General features: G+C 37.3%; 1 protein-coding gene across 1 annotated transcript; it reads left to right on the forward strand.

Annotated features, from left to right (window-relative positions):
* Positions 1-5693: 5693 nt before the first annotated feature.
* On the forward strand, positions 5694-8013 carry POU4F3 (POU class 4 homeobox 3). The gene is made up of 2 exons (XM_072150653.1): positions 5694-5920; positions 6228-8013. The coding sequence occupies exons 1-2, from the start codon at positions 5801-5803 to the stop codon at positions 7119-7121; spliced, it is 1014 nt and encodes a 337-aa protein (XP_072006754.1). The 5' UTR covers positions 5694-5800; the 3' UTR covers positions 7122-8013.
* Positions 8014-18653: the final 10640 nt, after the last annotated feature.

The raw sequence follows: 18653 nt of genomic DNA on the forward strand, positions 1-18653 counted from the left end.
GCCCTATCCACGAGATAGAGACCCCCCACAGATCACATAAACAAGAGGTCCAATAGGCTCCCACGTACCCCGACTCCTCGTTGCTTCATCAGACTGATGGAGCAGGCGGCCGGGCATGAAGAAGCCTGAACCTGGAGGAACCCTGGCTGGTGAAATACAGCTTGCATATTATGGTTTATATAAAAAGTGCTTTATGTTAGAGACATTTTTAAGTGTGTAAAGATCCCATTAGTGGTGCGATGTGCACTATGTGCTTTGCCTTCACCAAGTACTCAAGCACAAATTCTAAGCCCTACAATTGGGGAATCCAAGGGATACAAGTGAGGAAGGGATGGGAATACTGACAGCACTGTTGGCTGACACGTAGCTCTATGGGCCTGCTATCTCCAGAGGCAACATTTGGTGAGAAACAGCTGTCTTCCATATTGTTGTCTTCCATATTGGTATACTGACCACAGGAGTATGAGCTCTAATCTGATTTGAAAAGTAGAATTATCTCCAAACCTTCTTCTGTCATTGAGATTGTTCTTGTTTTTTGATATATCCTGCAGTAGCACTTCATTTACAGCAACCTGCAGATAAGAAACTATGTTCCGTCTAGACATCTCATTCTGCCATATAATATGCTACGTGTAATAAGACTTAATGGGGACAGACTTTGCACATTCTTTTAGGTTTCAAACTTCTTGCACAGGTATTTAAGAAGTGTCCGCACCACAATTGGGGGCGTTCCGGTGCTCAGTCGGACCATGCGCCAGATTTATCATGCAAAGTCTGTCGCAAACCCATGTTAAAGGTGCCACACAAAAAAATTGGTGAACTCTGTCGGGCCATATGAATCTGGACTATAAAGAATCTGCATTATACACAGGCAGACCGCATTTAGTGCAGCACTTTTAGTATATGTGCCCCAATGTATAGAACAGTCTGGTCAGTCATTCCTACTCTATAACATGATACTTGCAGATAGGATACTGTGTATAAGTTCAGCTCCTTCTACTCTATAACATGCTTCATACATGACACTATGGGAAGATTTATCTTTTCTCTTTCTAGTTTTCCTGTCAGTTTAGTTCCTTTTTGTCTTGTTTCTTACTCCTCTTAGTCTTAGGCGGACCTGTGCCAGTTAGACTTTACACTGATGCTTGGTGTGGAGAATGCATCTTTTATTTAAGATCGCACATTTTGGAAAGTTGGTTGTCCTGCTTCCTCCTGCCAAGTTCACCACCTGAGACCAGGAAAGCTTTTGGCAGATAGGCAATACACCTAATTGTAGACTGAACAAATAGAGAAAGTCCATCCAAAAACTGTGAATCACGAGTAACGGTGCAAATATGGAAAAGTTGAAGGAAAATGTGCAAATTCGCAGCTACTCAAAGATCAAAGACTTTTTCCTACTGAGAAAAAATATATAAATCTCCCCATTTGTATATTATTTTCAGTGCCTCCTGCTTTACAACATATTGCCTGCAGAGGGGACACTGGGGGTGGGGGGGACTAGGAAAACAATAAAAAACTTATACTCACCACCTCCAGTGTTCATGTTTACCCCCAGTCAGTGCCCATCACTAGTGGCCTCTTTTTGATTAGAGACAATCAATGGTACTTTAGTATGGTGCATGTTCCCCCTCCAAAGAAAAAAAATGGAAATATCAAACATAAGTACAATTGATGCTTCTTTACTCACTTACTGAAGCTTTTTATTGGGCAATGAATGGACTATGTGGTGTATCCTATTTTCCTTTCTCTCAAGTTGTTAATGTTCACTCCCCCATGCACCATTAATTCCCTGATGCTATAAATTTGGAAAGGGATTCCCATACGTAGCATAAAAACTACTATGAATTAGGACAATAGGCATAAAACAGTGAACAACTGAAGTGGTAGAAGTGGAAAGAGGAACCTGCCATGGCTTACAATCCATTAGAGAGGGTAGGTGGAAACAATGGCCCAAATATATCATTAGGGAGGCAAACTGCAATGTGTTATCAGAAAACTACTACAGTGAATGTAGTTTCTTCCAATTTGTTCTATTCCACTACTGAAAGGCCAAGGAGGATCTTCAATACTAAAGCACCTCATAGAAGGAAGACCAGTACCTAAATATTTAGGAAGCACATTGCTTTCATCGAGAAACTACTTTGATGTTGTTTGTGTGAATAAGGGAAAATCATGATACACTCAGTAGTATCAGATCTTAGAGGGGTAGTACAGGAATGCTTAATAATGGAATCAATAATAATTAATGCCCCCTATGGGACTTGTAGCTGCAGTTACATATTCTGCTACTACCCAGACCACAGAGCCATGTGTATACAGGTGATTACCATGTGTATTCAGGTGATCAGTGTGAAAAGCAGGTGTCCATGTGCAGGTGAAGCCTATACCTGAGGCCCTGCACACGCACTGTCAATTATTTTTCTTGTCTCTGTAGAACTGCCTCTGATCACATACTATACAATGTTGACTTCACTGAATTCTTGCTAACATCTTTGTTCTCAATCATTACCTTCTTCCACTGTCAAGATCAATACATATGTATTATTTCCGATTACTTAGTGGCTTGAAATTTAGGACCTCAATTTTAGAAGATATTAAGTGTATTTTCTGTTGGGAAGAATACTGAAAAGTCTATGGAAGTTACTTATAGTACATTATTATTGATACTTGAATGCAATAAAAAGCAAACCCTTTTACAATGATTTATGTTCAGTATGAAGTGGTGGGGCTTATGCACTGGCCTGTAGCTGGTGTCACAATGAATATCTCCTGATACTACAAATCCAAAAATCAGTCAGGGCATTCAGTAATTCACAAAGCTGAAAAGATGGAAATGGGGTCTATGTCAGTCTAAGAATTCTCCTGTTCTGAAGATGTTAACTTACAGTGCATTGTGGGCTCAAGTTTTAAATTGATATTGAGATGTTTGTAAAGACATGGAATAAGTGCAAGCCCTGCACTTCCCACAACCCCTGCCTTTGCAGGTCCCTACCCTGGATATGTGCACAGTAAAGTAGACAACAAAGAAAGACAAGACAGACAAACAAGCAGAGTCAGGCAAATCGAGTCAAAACCAAGATGGCGCCAAGGTACAAAATTGTAAGAGAGAAGAATAGTGAAAGATACAAGCAAAAGATCAGTATCACAACACAGAACAGTAAAGTATATGGTATCACAAAGAGCCATAAGACTCTAACCAGCCCTAGTATATGGGTCATAGAAAAATATATGCAGTGACTGGACACCAACCCAGGAGTGGATTGGTGCAACGATTTAGAACGATCATAGGACTGTGTGCACACACATTCCCAGCTGAGAGAGGCTCCTAGACCAGTCAGTTAACAAGCCCTCTGCAGATCATTCTCCTGACTGTGGTTCTCAGCCCACAGAACTCAAACTGCTTAATGCAGAACTTCTGACAGGTGAAAACTGAGAAAGGGCCCACATAGTCAGCATTTATTGAAATGAATAAAGTGGTAGCACCTACATAATCATTGACCCATGTGTTTTGATCACTATTATCTCTAGCTTTCCAAAAACCCTTTCCTACAACTCGTATTCTGTTGATAAATTTCATGTAGTTGGTCAGTGTAAAGTAATACCACTCTGTGTAACCAGCATTTATTCCGTTACGCTGTCCATGGTGCTGAACTGCAGACCCGCCCCAAACTCTGTCCTTCTCTAACATCATCTGGATCTTCAGTGTTGTGTTGTGTGGTTTGTATATTCATGGTTTTTGTGAAAAGAGAAGGATTAATGTAGGAATCAATTCCAAGTTACAAGATTTGTCTCCAGGCCTTTCACATTTAGTTTGTAAAATTACAGAGGATCAAAGCATCTTAATCAAGAATTCTTCTTCTCTCCCCAAATTCCTGTTCAAAAACTAAATATAACTATTAAACCAAGCAGATGTTTAGATTGGAAAACATAAATAGTCATACGATTGATCTTATAATATCTGTATTTTATTTAATAATACAAAATAAACAATTTAATATGTGTGTTTGTGTATATATATATATATATATATATATATATATATATATACACAAACACACATATTAAATTGTTTAATATGTGGATTGGTGGAATATATATATATATATATATATATATATATATATATATATATTATTTTTTATTATTATTATTTTTTTAAGGGAATCTTCCAGTTCTAAAAGAATGCCACAAATAATCTCAGCACTCCATAAGCTTTCCAATTTTCTCATTATGCCAGTAAGCTCTTTAGAAGGATTGGATGAATTGGCTGCACCTACAGTAGTGCTTCAAGAAACTTATTTGCATACAGACAACATTTTCTTTAAAATGACAGATCACTGGAAAACAGTATGTCAGTAAAAGCTGCTAAAGTAATACTTGGGCAGTGATTTGGGAGACTCCAATCTAAAGTGCCACTTCCTTTAGATTTAGAAATGTTTTTTATGTAAATACACATTACCACAGCCCACAGATCTTCTCCTGGATATGCCATAGTGGCCCTACACTGGTATACCACATTCAGACACTTTTTTCACCAGAAAATACAGATACATGTAAATCCCATTTGTAAAACAGGACTCTCCCATTTGCAGGTGAGTCCTCATCTAGCTTTCAGCCTGAAAGTCCTGCATCTCTGGGAAAAAATATTAAAGCAGAATTAAGGACAGTATTAGTATAGTAAAGTTATAATTGCAAATGAGCTGGGCAAATAGTAATGGCTAGGAGTCCTGAAGACTTACAGTACAGTTATGAGTCTGGTGTATTCATGAGCTTCCTCTCCCAGTGATTGATGATCACTTTGTAACCAGAGGCTAAAACCTATCCAAACCTGATACCTCTCACAGTTGGTGTTTTCTATTATGATGTCCAGCAAACAAGAAAACAAGAAGGTTTCCATTCACTAACAGCATTCAGTGCTTCTTATGCAGAAACAAGTTATACTGATGAAGATGCAAAAGAAATAATATACTGCCATTCATTTGTCAAGAGACCCCTTGCCATAGGTGAAGGGTGCACATATAATAGATTTATAAAGATTATGACACTGTTCACTTCTCATCATTCTTAGAAATACAGAAAACTTTCATATTAAATCTACATCTATACATATATACAGTACAGAGGTGCAATGATATCATGTCATATAATGTCATCACACAAAGAAAAAAATAAAAATAATACTCTATTTTTCACTCTCTATATAATATCTCTATAATAATGTTAATATAATACTACTGTTGTATCTATCTAATCTGTACTCTTTTGTATAGCTAGAGATCTCATTTAATTTAATGTAATAATATTCTTATTAATATTTAGTGTTTCTGTATGTCAGTCTGTATATATATTATATCTATTTTATATATATATATATATATATATATATATATATATATATATATTCATCTAATTTACATTTTCTTGTATTTTTCTTTGTCTTCTCTTACATAGTGCTGTATAGACATTAATCACACATTTCCCAACAATAACATGCAGAGGGGTCTATGTGTGTCCCACTGCCTTACATATTTGGGCAGGGGTCTTTCCTCTATATTAAACAAGCCAGTCACATTCTGCAGGTGGATAAACTGCTTCCTATCCCAGGACTACTTACTGTAGCAGTTAGTAGCAGCTGCTGTGCGCAGGCGCAGTTCTATTCTTGGCATAGTGGCTGTAAGATGAGTGAAGAAGCAGGTGGGGAGAGGGAGAGGGACTCTGCTGCACAGCAGCTCTGTCATAGCTCACTTTAAGAGTGGCAAGGCACAGAGACAGCCCTGGATCTATTGCCAGGTGAGCCAGGATGATGGCTATGAACAGTAAGCAGCCCTTCTCCATGCACCCCATCCTGCAGGAGCCCAAGTACTCCAGCCTGCACTCCAGCACAGAGGCTATGCGCAGGGTCTGCCTGCCAGCCCCCCAGGTATGGGCATCAGCCACAATTACTTACTGCTTTAAGGCATATTTTCTGACAGGCTCTGGCTTAATGTTTTTTTCATGTCATCAGAACAATTGCATATCTCTGAAGCTTCCTCCCTCTCTCCTGCTCCCTCAGTACCTCTCCCCCTCTCTTGTCTCAGATCCACATGTCTATCCAAGCAAAGCTTCTGCCTTCATATTAATTTTTATGACCTGGGCTTTGAGGAGGAATCTGTGTGCTTGAAAATGTTTTTTAATCCTGAGTTGACAGTATTCCCCACTGACACCACTATGTGCATTCTTGCTTGCAGCTCCAGGGCAATATATTTGGAGGCTTTGATGAGAGTTTGCTGGCCCGTGCTGAAGCTCTGGCGGCTGTGGATATTGTCTCACACGGCAAGAACCATCCCTTCAAGCCAGACATAACCTACCATACCATGAGCAGTGTCCCCTGCACTTCTACCTCCTCCACAGTGCCCATCTCTCACCCATCTGCCCTGACGACGCATCCTCACCACTCAGTGCACCAATGCTTGGAGGGGGACCTGCTGGACCATATCTCACCTACCTTAACTGTAAGTGGCATGGGGACCGCTGACCACACAGTGATGTCTTCACAACTCCATCCACATCACCTGGGTGCCATGGGGCACCTGCATCAAGCCATGGGCATGGGCCACCCTCACTCAGTTTCTGCTCACAATGGGATGTCCTGCATCAATGATGTCGAGTCGGATCCGAGGGAGCTTGAGGCTTTTGCTGAGAGGTTCAAACAGAGAAGGATAAAACTTGGAGTTACTCAAGCAGATGTTGGAGCAGCTTTGGCCAATCTGAAGATTCCAGGAGTTGGGTCTCTAAGTCAGAGCACCATCTGCAGGTTTGAGTCCTTGACATTGTCCCATAATAACATGATAGCCCTGAAACCAGTCCTCCAGGCTTGGCTGGAAGAAGCTGAGGCTGCCTACAGGGAGAAAAACTCCAAACCTGAGCTCTTTAACGGAAGTGAACGGAAGCGCAAACGCACCTCAATCGCAGCACCTGAGAAGAGGTCCTTGGAAGCTTACTTCTCCATCCAGCCCAGACCTTCATCAGAGAAAATAGCAGCCATTGCTGAGAAACTAGATCTTAAAAAGAACGTTGTCCGGGTCTGGTTTTGTAATCAAAGACAAAAACAGAAAAGGATGAAATATTCTGCGGTCCATTAACTAGTGACATCTGCAGAACATTGACTTTTATTAGAGATGTTATAAAAAAGAGCAGGGATCTTTACTGAGAACTTCTGTGAACTTGCAGTAAATACACAAGAAGCCATCAAATGACTCGTTTGTATTTCCATCATCCCACCAGGTCCAGAACTTCATGGGTGACAGCTCCTGAAGATCATGCATCTCCTCCTAACTGCAGCCAGGCTGCTGTCCTCTTATAGCAGGGTTCTCGTATTTATTATCAGCTATTAGTTATTGCTTCCCTTACATGAAAGTGCTTGTTTAAGCCCACATTCCTCCCACCAAGATATCCAGTACTAATTTCCAGTTTTCTAGAGCCTCATTGACCCCACTCCCTCCTGAATCTGGTAAGTTCACAAACTCACCATTAAGTTTCACAAACACAGAATGAAGTGGGCGATTGGAAGCAATTTTAATTTTTTTTCCCAGCAGCTACAACTGTGATAAATAATAAATGAGAGCAGTTTGAGCTGAGGGTCTATGTCTGTTCAGATCGAGTTTATACTAATTTCACACAATATGTAGTCACTGGCAGATGTACACTGTAAGGACACTGTGTTAGAGATAATACACTGTAACTTTCTAGGTGTCTCAGTCTACTGAGGGTCAATGTGCAACAGTTGTCCTCTCCTCCTCTGATGCTGGTGATGATGATGATGACACTCATCAATCCCTCTCTGTATTATACACAGTTCCTCATTTCTGTATCTGCTGCCCTTGTCTTCTCTGCATTTACTATTTTATGTCATTGTATTTTGTGACGTTCATGTGTTTGTGTGTGAATACTTTTTGTTGTTTGAATACAACCTGGAAAAAGTGTTTTATTCCCACAAATCATCCTCTGCAATAAATACTTTATTTTTGAACTCTACCGACGTTCTGGAAATTGTGAATATGAGCCCATAGAAATATTAATAATGTTTCCATGTTTGCTTAAAAAATGTGTTTGAAAAATGGGAAGTAAATGTAAAATCCCCCTACAGCAAAATTGAACTGGATATAGATAGTGAGATATCTGTATTATATTTAAAGATGGAAATGAGATAGACGAAGATAAAATACACTTCATATGCATAGATATTAGATAGAGATAATATATATATATATATATATATATATATATATATATATATATATATATTGAATAGAAAGGTAGATAGATATGAAATAGATATATAGACGATAAATATGATGAAGATATATATTACAGATACTGTATAGGAATTGAAATAATTATATTTAAGATGCTGAGATTACTAGAAACATATTGTATACATGACATATAAGATACAAGTATATAAAATATATATTAGCTAAATGAGTAGAAACGTATTTATAAATGAGATAATTGCAATTATGTGGGTGATATATAGAAAAGTTATATATCACATTAGTAAATATAAGTATAATAGATTAATTACAGATATATTAGACACATGATAACAATCTAATTTTATATGCCATAAAGAAATGTTAAGACAATCTACAGATAGATAAACAGATGTGCGTATAATATATATATACACACACACACAAGAGACATCTAGATATCTACACATTTTGGAGATTACATAAGAGATAGGTATTTAGATTAGACGTTGATTAGATCATATAAAATATTGATAAGATTTTTAGCAGAATTAGCAGTAATGTGTAAATATATTTAGATGTATTAATATTAATAAGAGGGAGTTTTTTGCAGTGGATTCTATATATGTTCGGGCACTCAGAAATGTGAAGGATCTGATGAATGAAATTGTAAGCTCTTTATATAAAAATCTTGTCATCTTCCTACCAGGGGTTCTTCTAATTCTAATAATATCGGTATCATTGATAATAATTCTTTGAATAGAATAACATATATATAACAATGTTATTATTCCAGACTGGACCGTGCCCCAGATATAAGATATTTTCTTACACAAGTTACTTATCCGATGAGGTCCAGTATTTGGGAGTGACTTGTGAATTTGATAGCTTTCCTCTATTCTCCAGAATGAAGCGTTGCTTTGCCACTTGTAAACTTTACAGAGGTGCAAATCCCCCATCAGAAGCTGAAGACAAAAGTTCATTTGTGATTCTCTGTTCTATAAAGCGGCTCTTTATTCATGAATCCCACAAGCTTCTTCTTCTGCTGCTTCTCTAAGATTAAAAATTAATGCTGCATCTTGTGAATATTTCACTGTAGCATTTCAATGAGTGTCAGACATCAAACCTCCCATCACCAGGAAGAGAGTGGGAGAAATCCACAGACAGGATGGTGGCACCTCATTAGATGAATATTGGGATTAATCAGCACCATCACCCCCTGTCCGATCCCTGGCACCTTAATAATACATGCCATTATGCCATTACTTTAGATTAAAATAAGCCTGATGCAATATTAATTGACTATGGTGGTATAAAATAGCAGGGGATAGAGAGGCTGCTGCACACAAGTCTTCTCCACCAGGACCTCACCCTTCACAAGGCAGGTAAGAGGCAACACCATGTACCAGTCTATATCTTCTATGCTCCTCATGTATGACCCCCTTGTCTCTTATTCATCACATTTAACATGAATATTAGATATTTTTCCTCAATACCCTCTTTGTAATATGCCTTATTTAAAAGAGAATATTAAAAATGTCTATGAATTATTACTTTTTATATATATCTAACAGGGAACACATTTTACCACCGTTTATTCCATTTCTTGAACATTTCTTAATCTCTTTTTTTGCAAAAGTTAGAAAAGTTTTTACTTTGTCTTTTTACATACACATGAAATGCACTGTATTTAAGATAAATCCATATCTTGCACCAGCAAATTAAAATACTACATCTATCTATTGCATGTAAACAACTCATATATATGATGTATATATGCATAAAAGTATAAATTATAATGAAGTTATAAATTATAATTCACACATTATTATAGCAGGATCAACCAGGTTTGTTGAGATGTAAGAGAATCACAGATAAGGATTAGCTACTATAGGTAAAGAAAGTTAGTAGAACATTTCATATGTATTAGACAATATGATATTTGATCTATTCCATAATAGATTTTAATCATGTCAAGTATCTCATAATTATCTCACTTTAATATCTATCTTATCTATCTATCTATCTATCTATCTATCTATCTATCTATCTATCTATCTATCTATCTATCTATCTAATCTATCTATCTATCTATCTATCTATCTATCTATCTATCTATCTATCTATCTCCTATCTTATCTATCTATCTATCTATCTATCTATCTATCTATCTATCTATCTATATGTCTATCTATCTATCTATCTATCTATCTATATGTCTATCTATATTTTTATTTCTAACATCCAGTTACCTCTTATTTATAGTTTTTTTGTCTATCAATGTCTGTTTTTTTGTATTCTGTTTATAGTTCACTTTACTGAAAAATAAAAACTTTAGGAACATTATTTTTATCTATCTATCTATCTATCTATCTATCTATCTATCTATCTATCTATCTATCTATCTGTCTATCTATCTATCTATCTATCTATCTATCTATCTATCTATCTATGTGTCTATTTATCTATATTTTTATTTCTAATGTCCAGTTACCTCTTATTTATAGTTTTTTTTGTCTTCTTGTATTCTGTATTCTGTTTTCTTGTATTCTGTTTATAGTTCACTTTACTGAAAAATAAAAACTTTAGGAACATTATTTTTTATCTATCTATCTATCTATCTATCTATCTATCTATCTATCTATCTATCTATGATCAGTTCATCTATCCACATATAATTCTTATATTTATATGGTATATATCAGGGCATATAGAATGTAAAGAATAATTGATCATTAAATAAAGTCAAGAATTTTCACTTTTAAAGAGAACATAAAGGTTGGGCCCCAAAGTCCAGCATTGTAGTTCTCAATGTCTCCACACAGATAAATAAAATGACTATACATCATCAATCAGACCCATAAAGGCTTCCTTTATATGCACTCAATTTCCACCAAACCAAAACTAATTGCACGCATACCTCTAGGCCACTCAGGGACCTGATCAATTAGTCATTAGGCTCTCCATTAGAAGGGTTTTAAGCTTGCTGGTATAAATGTCTCCTGTCAATTTGCTTGTAATTGAGTGAATCAAAAAGACCTGCTATTAGCCCGCAGTGTATGAATGATGAATCCTATGTTTTATTATACACAATATTAATCTATTACAGCATGTTCTTTTATTTCCCAGTCCCCCTGCTATCATTACAGGACACTGGCAGCCACTTTATAGATCAGTGTATTTTATTGCTGCTTGTAAGCAACCCTCAAAGCTTCAAATAAGTGCCATGAGAAATGTTATGTGAGTATGGACAGGTGTTGCTATAATTTATGACCCCCGTTCACTATGTACAGTGATGAAACATGTCAGACTGCAACAACAGGAGAGTAATACATGAAGAGTATCGATATCCACCGCATATTATATTACTGTGATGTAAAAGGGATGAATCAATCTAGATGTAACATTGGGCATACAGTTATCATGTTATATATTAAAGAACAAACAACTATAACAATATCCTGCAGAGAAAACATCCAATGATAGCAATAATCCACCACACTTGATGTTCCCTTTATAAACATTTTATGTGCATTGCCATATTATATGGGCCTTTGCGCTGTGCTTTAATGCTTTCAATGTCTTTGGCGTTTGCTTAAAGGGAACTTTTTTATTAACTTAAAGGGGGTATTCTTATCTGGGCATTCACATTTAAAGGAAATCTAAAACTTGGGTAGACATGATTTGAACTAAGAATACTTACAGGTGGACCTATTCGCCATCGTTCTGGAACTTATTTTCATTACACCTGTATAATGATAAACAAAAAAACTTTGTAGCATATGCTAATATGTTCCTTCGGCTCCTAATTATGCACGCCTACAGCGTGCATTAATGTACCATCCCACTCCTCTTCCCCTGTCTGAGAGGCCTTGACATCACCTAATAATAATTTATATAGTGCACACAGATTACGCAGCGCTGCACAGAGCTTGCCAGATCAGTCCCTCTCCCCAATGGGGCTCACAATCTAATAAACCTACCAGTATGTTTTGGAGTGTGGGAGGAAACCGGAGGACCTGGAGGAAACACACGCGAACACAGAACATATAACTCTTTACAGATGTTGACCTGGATGGGACTTGAAGTCAGGACTCCAGCGCTCCAAGGCTGTAGTGCTAATCAATGAGCCACCGAGCTGTCCTGGCTCTCGGGAAGTCTTGCTCATGCACGGTCCAGGTCTTAGCTAAGAAGCCGGCTTGCACCCACAAGACTTCCAGAGCCGGGTGACATCACTGGCTCTCAGAAAGGGGATGAGGAGTGAGTCTTTTTTTAACCTTTATACTGGTGTTTTAAGAGTAATGAAAAGGAGGTCTAGAACTTACACCTGTAAGTGTTCTTAATTCAAATCATCTCTACCTGAGTGGTAGATTTCTTTAATTTAATTTATCTGGCATATACAGATTTCTTCAATTGCATGTTATGATAATTTCCCATAAATTATTTTTGCACATGAAATGGTCGTAAATTAGCGCATGCCCCACGGCCCCCCTGTGGTAATGACCGCTGATTCCAGGTCATAGTGCAGGCATCAATAGCACATATGTGGTCACTGCTGTCAGTTGCAATGTGGTCATATCCAAGGACAACTAGCCTGTTTGTATGGGAAAACATTACTATATTTAGATGAAATATTCTTCACACAGGTACATTTTATGTAACTAACATGCAAATGAAGAAATGAATATATAATGCAGATTAATTAAATTAAATGAGATGAGAATACCCCTTCAAATTTATTTAAAACCAGATAACAAAATATATATTTTTTCTAATTTGTTTAGATTTTTTGATTATCTCATGGCCTTAGTCTGCATTATTCCGGAGATGACTTAAGGTTTATGTATAGTTTTTGAGGCATGTTTTGTGCTTATGGGAGGTGTAAATAAGCTGGAACATCATCTATTCTCAGTAGTAGATGTTATGATAATATTTTCAGTCTTGTCTATGATATATAGTTGAAACCAGAAGTTTACATACAGTATATAAAGACACATATGCATCTGACATGAAATAAAAATAAATGTTTCCCATTAAGGATAATTAGGATTACTAAAATTATTTATATTTGCAAAATGCCAAAATAATGAAAAAGAGAGAATTTTTAAGAAATCTTTATTACTTTCTGCAAAAGTCCAAAGTTTGCATACAATAAGATAACTATTTAAACAATTTGAGTTAGCCCATATGATGATGTCATGTCTTCGGAAGCTTCGTATTGGTTTATTGTCCACATATGAGCTAATTGTTTTAAGGCACGTCTGAAACACACTGATTATTTTTGTAACAACATGGGAAAGTCTAAAGAAATTAGCCAAGATTTTAGGAAGAGAATTGTGGACTTGTCCAAGTCTGGTTCTTCCTTGGGTATAATTTCCTGACTGAAGCTATCTCATTCATCTGCACAAATAATTATACACAAGTTCAAACAAGGAATGTCACCCCATGAACAAATGCAAAACACCTCGTGAAGATGTTGGCTGAATCTGTAACGAGTGTGAAATGAGTACTGTATAGACATGGGCTGAAAGGTCACAAGGAAGAAGCCATTACTCCAAAAGAAACATAAAAAAGCCAGATTAAAATTAAAAATGCACACAGGTACGAAGACCTTAATTTTTGGATACATGTGGCAATACTGGTGCAACATCTCAAGACACAACCAGGAATTTAAAGCGTGGATGCAAATCCCACAAGAAAACGGTGCATATCTGTTTTTTCAAAAATTTCACTGCATTTGGATTTTTTTTCCCGCTTCCCAGTACATGGCATGGAAGAATAAATACCATCACTGTGAAGTGCAATTTGTTATACAGAAAACAACAGCTCTGTACATGTAAAAATAAAAAAGTTATAGATTTTTGATTGTGGGGAGTGAAAACTGGAAATGAAAAAACAAAAAAGGGCGAGGTCCTTAAAGGGTTAAGGATAACAAGTCAATGTTTTAGAGTGGCCATCAGAAAGACCTGAACTCAATCCTATTGAAAATGTATAGGCAAAGCAAAAATGGCAGGTGCGAGCAAGGCGGCCTACAAACATGGCTGAGTTATACCAGTTCTGTCAGGAGGAATGAGCCCAAATTCCTACCAAATATTGTGAGAAGCTTGTGGAAGGATATCCAAAATGTTTGACCCATGTCATACAGTTTAAGGGCAAAGATAACAAATAGTATGAAGTGTATGTAAACTTTCAACTTTTTCAGAAAGTAATAAAAATGCCTTAAAAATTATCTTCCTCTCATTATTCTTGCAATTGGCAAATATAAAAATTTTTTATCTTAATTCACCTAAAACAGGAAAGGTTTATTTTCATTGATGTCAGAAAAAAATTCACATGTTTCTATTTATATAGTGTATGTAAACTTCTAGTTTTAAAGGGGTATTCTCACCAAGACAAGTTTCTTATCTGTACTCAAGATAACAAAATAACACATTCTCTAATTTAATGTTATCAACAAAAATACAGCATTTCACAGATTTAAGTCCAACCTGTCTCTATCAGTCCTGGTGTACACAATTTCAGCTGCCCCTAGACACGACCCTGTTACTTCTGGCTTAGGGTCGGGCTACCATCTTGGTTTTCTGTGTGAGATCATGCAGATTAGAGCAGAGAGAGGAGCTGCAAACTACAAACTACAGGGAGAGAACTGATCTGGGGGAATGGGGAGGCAGGCACATTTCATGTATAAGAGCTCACAGTGTAACAGTGTAAAAGTCTGTCAGCCTCTGTGTAATCATCTCGTGCATCTCTGATCTGTCTCATCTCTCCTTCTATGTTGCATTGTGTTAGTACAATTTCAGAAGCCAGGTGAAAGTGTATATGCACCTGTACCCTAATCTAACCACATTGTAACCCCACAGAACTAGATGGATCATAATGTGCCTGCTTAGAGAGGCCCCGCCCACACCCTGGGATTTTAAACTGAGCAGCCTAGACAAGCTTAACCCGTAGGCGCACCAGGACGTTATAGTACGTCCCCGGGGCTAGATGCTTAGCGCACGGGGACGTTCTATAACGTCCTGCTTCTGGCACCGGCTCACGAACGGAGCCGGTACCAGAAGCAGCGGTTGTCAGCTGTCTAGTACAGCTGACAGCCTGCGCTAACACCCGCGATCGGAGCCGGCTCCGATCGCGGGTGTTAACCCCTTACACGCCGCGGTCAAATATGACCGCGGCGTGTAAGGGTGTTAGCGCTGTGGATCGGATCCCCGTGCCGCTTACCGGGGGATCCGATCCTCTTCCGGGCAGCTCCGAGGACTGGCATGTGCCCCGAAGCTGCCCGGTCTCCATGGCAGTCAGACCCCTTCCGGGTCTGGCTGTAAACTGTCTGAGCATGCGCAAGCTTGCTCAGACAGTTTACACTGCTCTACAATAAAATAGTATTGTAGAGCAGTGTATTGAACTTAAACCAGTGATCAGATCATCACTGGTTTAAGTTCAAGTATGTATAAGTAAAAACATGCAAAAACAGTTAACACTACACATTATAATAAATAAAAAATTAATACATAAAAATATAAGCCCCTAAAATGTCACTTTCCCATAAAAACACTTAATAAAGTATAAAAAACATAAAAACACAAAAAAACCCTGCATATTTGGTATTGCCGTGTCCGTAACAATCTGCATAATAAAACAGAATTGTTACTGGACCCGCACGGTAAACGCCGGAGGAAAAAAACGCAAAAAACATTCCGAAAAAAGATAATTTTTAATTAATACCCTATAAAAAATGCTCTAAAAAGTGATTTAAAAAATGTTATGCACTCCAAAATAAGCCCACTAAAAAGAACAACTGTTCTCGCAAAAAATAAGCCCCTAACAAGATTTATCTGCCAAAAAATAAAAAAGTTATGCATATAAAAAGATGGTGATGCTAAAATGAATAAGATTTTCTCCAAATTAGTTTTTATTCAGTACAATTGAATAAAATACACAAAACCCCCACATATTTGGTATCCCTGCGTCCGTAACAATCTGTATAATAAAACAGAATCGTTATTAGATCCGCAAAGTGAACCCCGTAAAAAACAACCTAAAAAAACTCTCTCTGATAAAGATGATTTTTTATTAATGCCCTTTAAAAATGCTCTAAAAAAGTGATTTTAAAAAGTTACGCAATCTAAAATAAGACCACTAAAAAGAGCTATCATTCTTGCAAAAAATAAGCCCTTAAACAGATTTTTGAGGTGAAAAATAAAAAAGTTATGCATATGAAAGACGGTGATGCTAAAATTAACAACAATTTTGCCAAATTACTTTTTATTCAGTAAAAATGGGAAAAAATTAAAAAAAATATATAAATGAAGTATTTTCATAAACGTGGCGACCCAAAGAATAAAAATAATATACTATTTTCATGGTATGGTTAACGGCCAAAAAAAAAAACACATAAAAATTTTCCTAAAAATTGATGATTTTCATTTCCTCCACCAACAAAGAGTTAATTAAATCTCACCAATTAGCTATAGATGCCCCAAAATTATGTATTAGAAAAGTGCATCTCATGTGGCAAAAGAAATAAGCCCCTATAGGTGCACAATAAAAAAAAGAAAAAAATTATAGCCTGTACAATGTGACATAGCAAATCTGATCTGGATGGCGCCTCCTTCCCTTCTATGCCCGGCCGTGCGCCCATACAGCAGGTTACCACCACATGTAGGGTATCGGTGTACTCGGGAGAAATTGCGTATCAAACTTTGTGGAGCCTTTTTTCATTTTATCCATTACAAATGTTTAATTTTCCACCCAAAATGAGTGTATTGTGAAAAAATATTACAATTTGCAGACTCCACCTCCATTTTGTTTTAACCCCTATAAAACACGTAAAGGGTTAACAAACTTCTTAAAAGTGGTTTTTCATACGTTGAGGGGTGTAGTTTCCACAATGGGGTAATTTACGAGTCTCGCTATTATTTAGGCCTCTCAGTGTCAATTAGAAACTGAGCAGGTCCATCTAAATACAGGTTTTGGCGATTTTACAAAAAATGTGAAAAATGGCACCCAAATTCTGAGCTTCATAACATTCTAGTAACATATGTGGAATCTAAAAAACCCATGCCAACATAAAGCAGACATTTGGGAAATGTAAGTTATGAATTTATTTGGGTGCTATGACTTTCTGAATCAAAAGTAGAGAATTTAGAACGTTGAAAATAGAAGAATTTTTCAAAATTTTTGCCAAATTTTGTTTTTTTTCATAACTAAACGCAAAAGATTTCATCCAAATTTTTAAACTAATTTGAAGTACAATGTGTCACGAGAAAACAATCTCAAAATCCCCTGGATATCTCATAGCGTTCCCACGCTATAACCACTTATAGTGACACAGACCAGATTTGAAAAATGGGGCCGCGTCCTTTAGGCCAAAAGATGCTGTGTCCCGTAGGGGTTAAACAGCAATAACACTGAGTAACATTGTAAAGTAAGGGGTTAAAATGATCTTTATTGTGTAAACATCACTTGGGGATTGATCACTCATATAATACACAGCAATACAACTGCTTTGCACTATATTGCAGTTTGTCTCAGACACAGTGGAATATAGATATGCTAATGACAACTATGGTAGCCTCTAACAGGGGGGTGGTGACCAGCATTTAAAGAAGGTGATGCAAAGGTAAAGCACTGTTAGGTGCCCTCATTGGGTTGGAAAATGGCACAGAACACGTTAACTGCCTTGATTGCCCCAACCAAGGCAGTTATCAGCAGGTGACAGCTGTGTAATACATTTGGAGCCCTTCTGCCCTCTCCATACAGCTCTTATGACATGTATAGTCGTACAGCAGTAAGTGAGTGGTTAACCAAAGTGATTTTTTTACCATGGATTTGGCCCTTTAGGTGAAAAACTGACTTAAAGTATAACTAAACCTTTGAAGCTATTTTATTACCTTTGGAAACTAATAGTGTAGTTCATAATAGTAAACTTAATTCTCTTGCAGAGAGTAGTGTACAGGCGGTCCCCTACTTAAGAACACTCGACTTACATACGACCCCTAGTTACAAACGGACCTCTGGATATTGGTAATTTATTGTATTTTAGTGCTAGGCTACAATGCTCAGCTGTAACAGTTATCACATGTGTCTGTAATGAAGCTTTAGTGTTAATATCGATTCTTATGACAACCCAACATTTTTAAAATCCAATTGTCACAGACACCAAAAAAGTTCTGTCTGGGATTACAATGATAAAATATACAGTTTCGACTTACATACAAATTCAACTTAAGAACAAACCTACAGACCCTATCTTGAATGTAACCCGGGGACTGCCTGTATTTGAAAGCCTTCTCAGGTACCTCCACTTCAGACAGGAGGCTAACAAGTTCAGCCGGAGAGAGGGTGCTGCCCCCCCCCCCCTCTAGCTAGCGAGGAATGGTGCCTGGCTTTCCTACGGGGAAAGATAGAGCTTGCTGTGTCTTT

Source organism: Engystomops pustulosus, chromosome 4, assembly GCF_040894005.1.
Source record: "Engystomops pustulosus chromosome 4, aEngPut4.maternal, whole genome shotgun sequence".
Classification (NCBI taxonomy): Eukaryota; Metazoa; Chordata; class Amphibia; order Anura; family Leptodactylidae; genus Engystomops; species Engystomops pustulosus.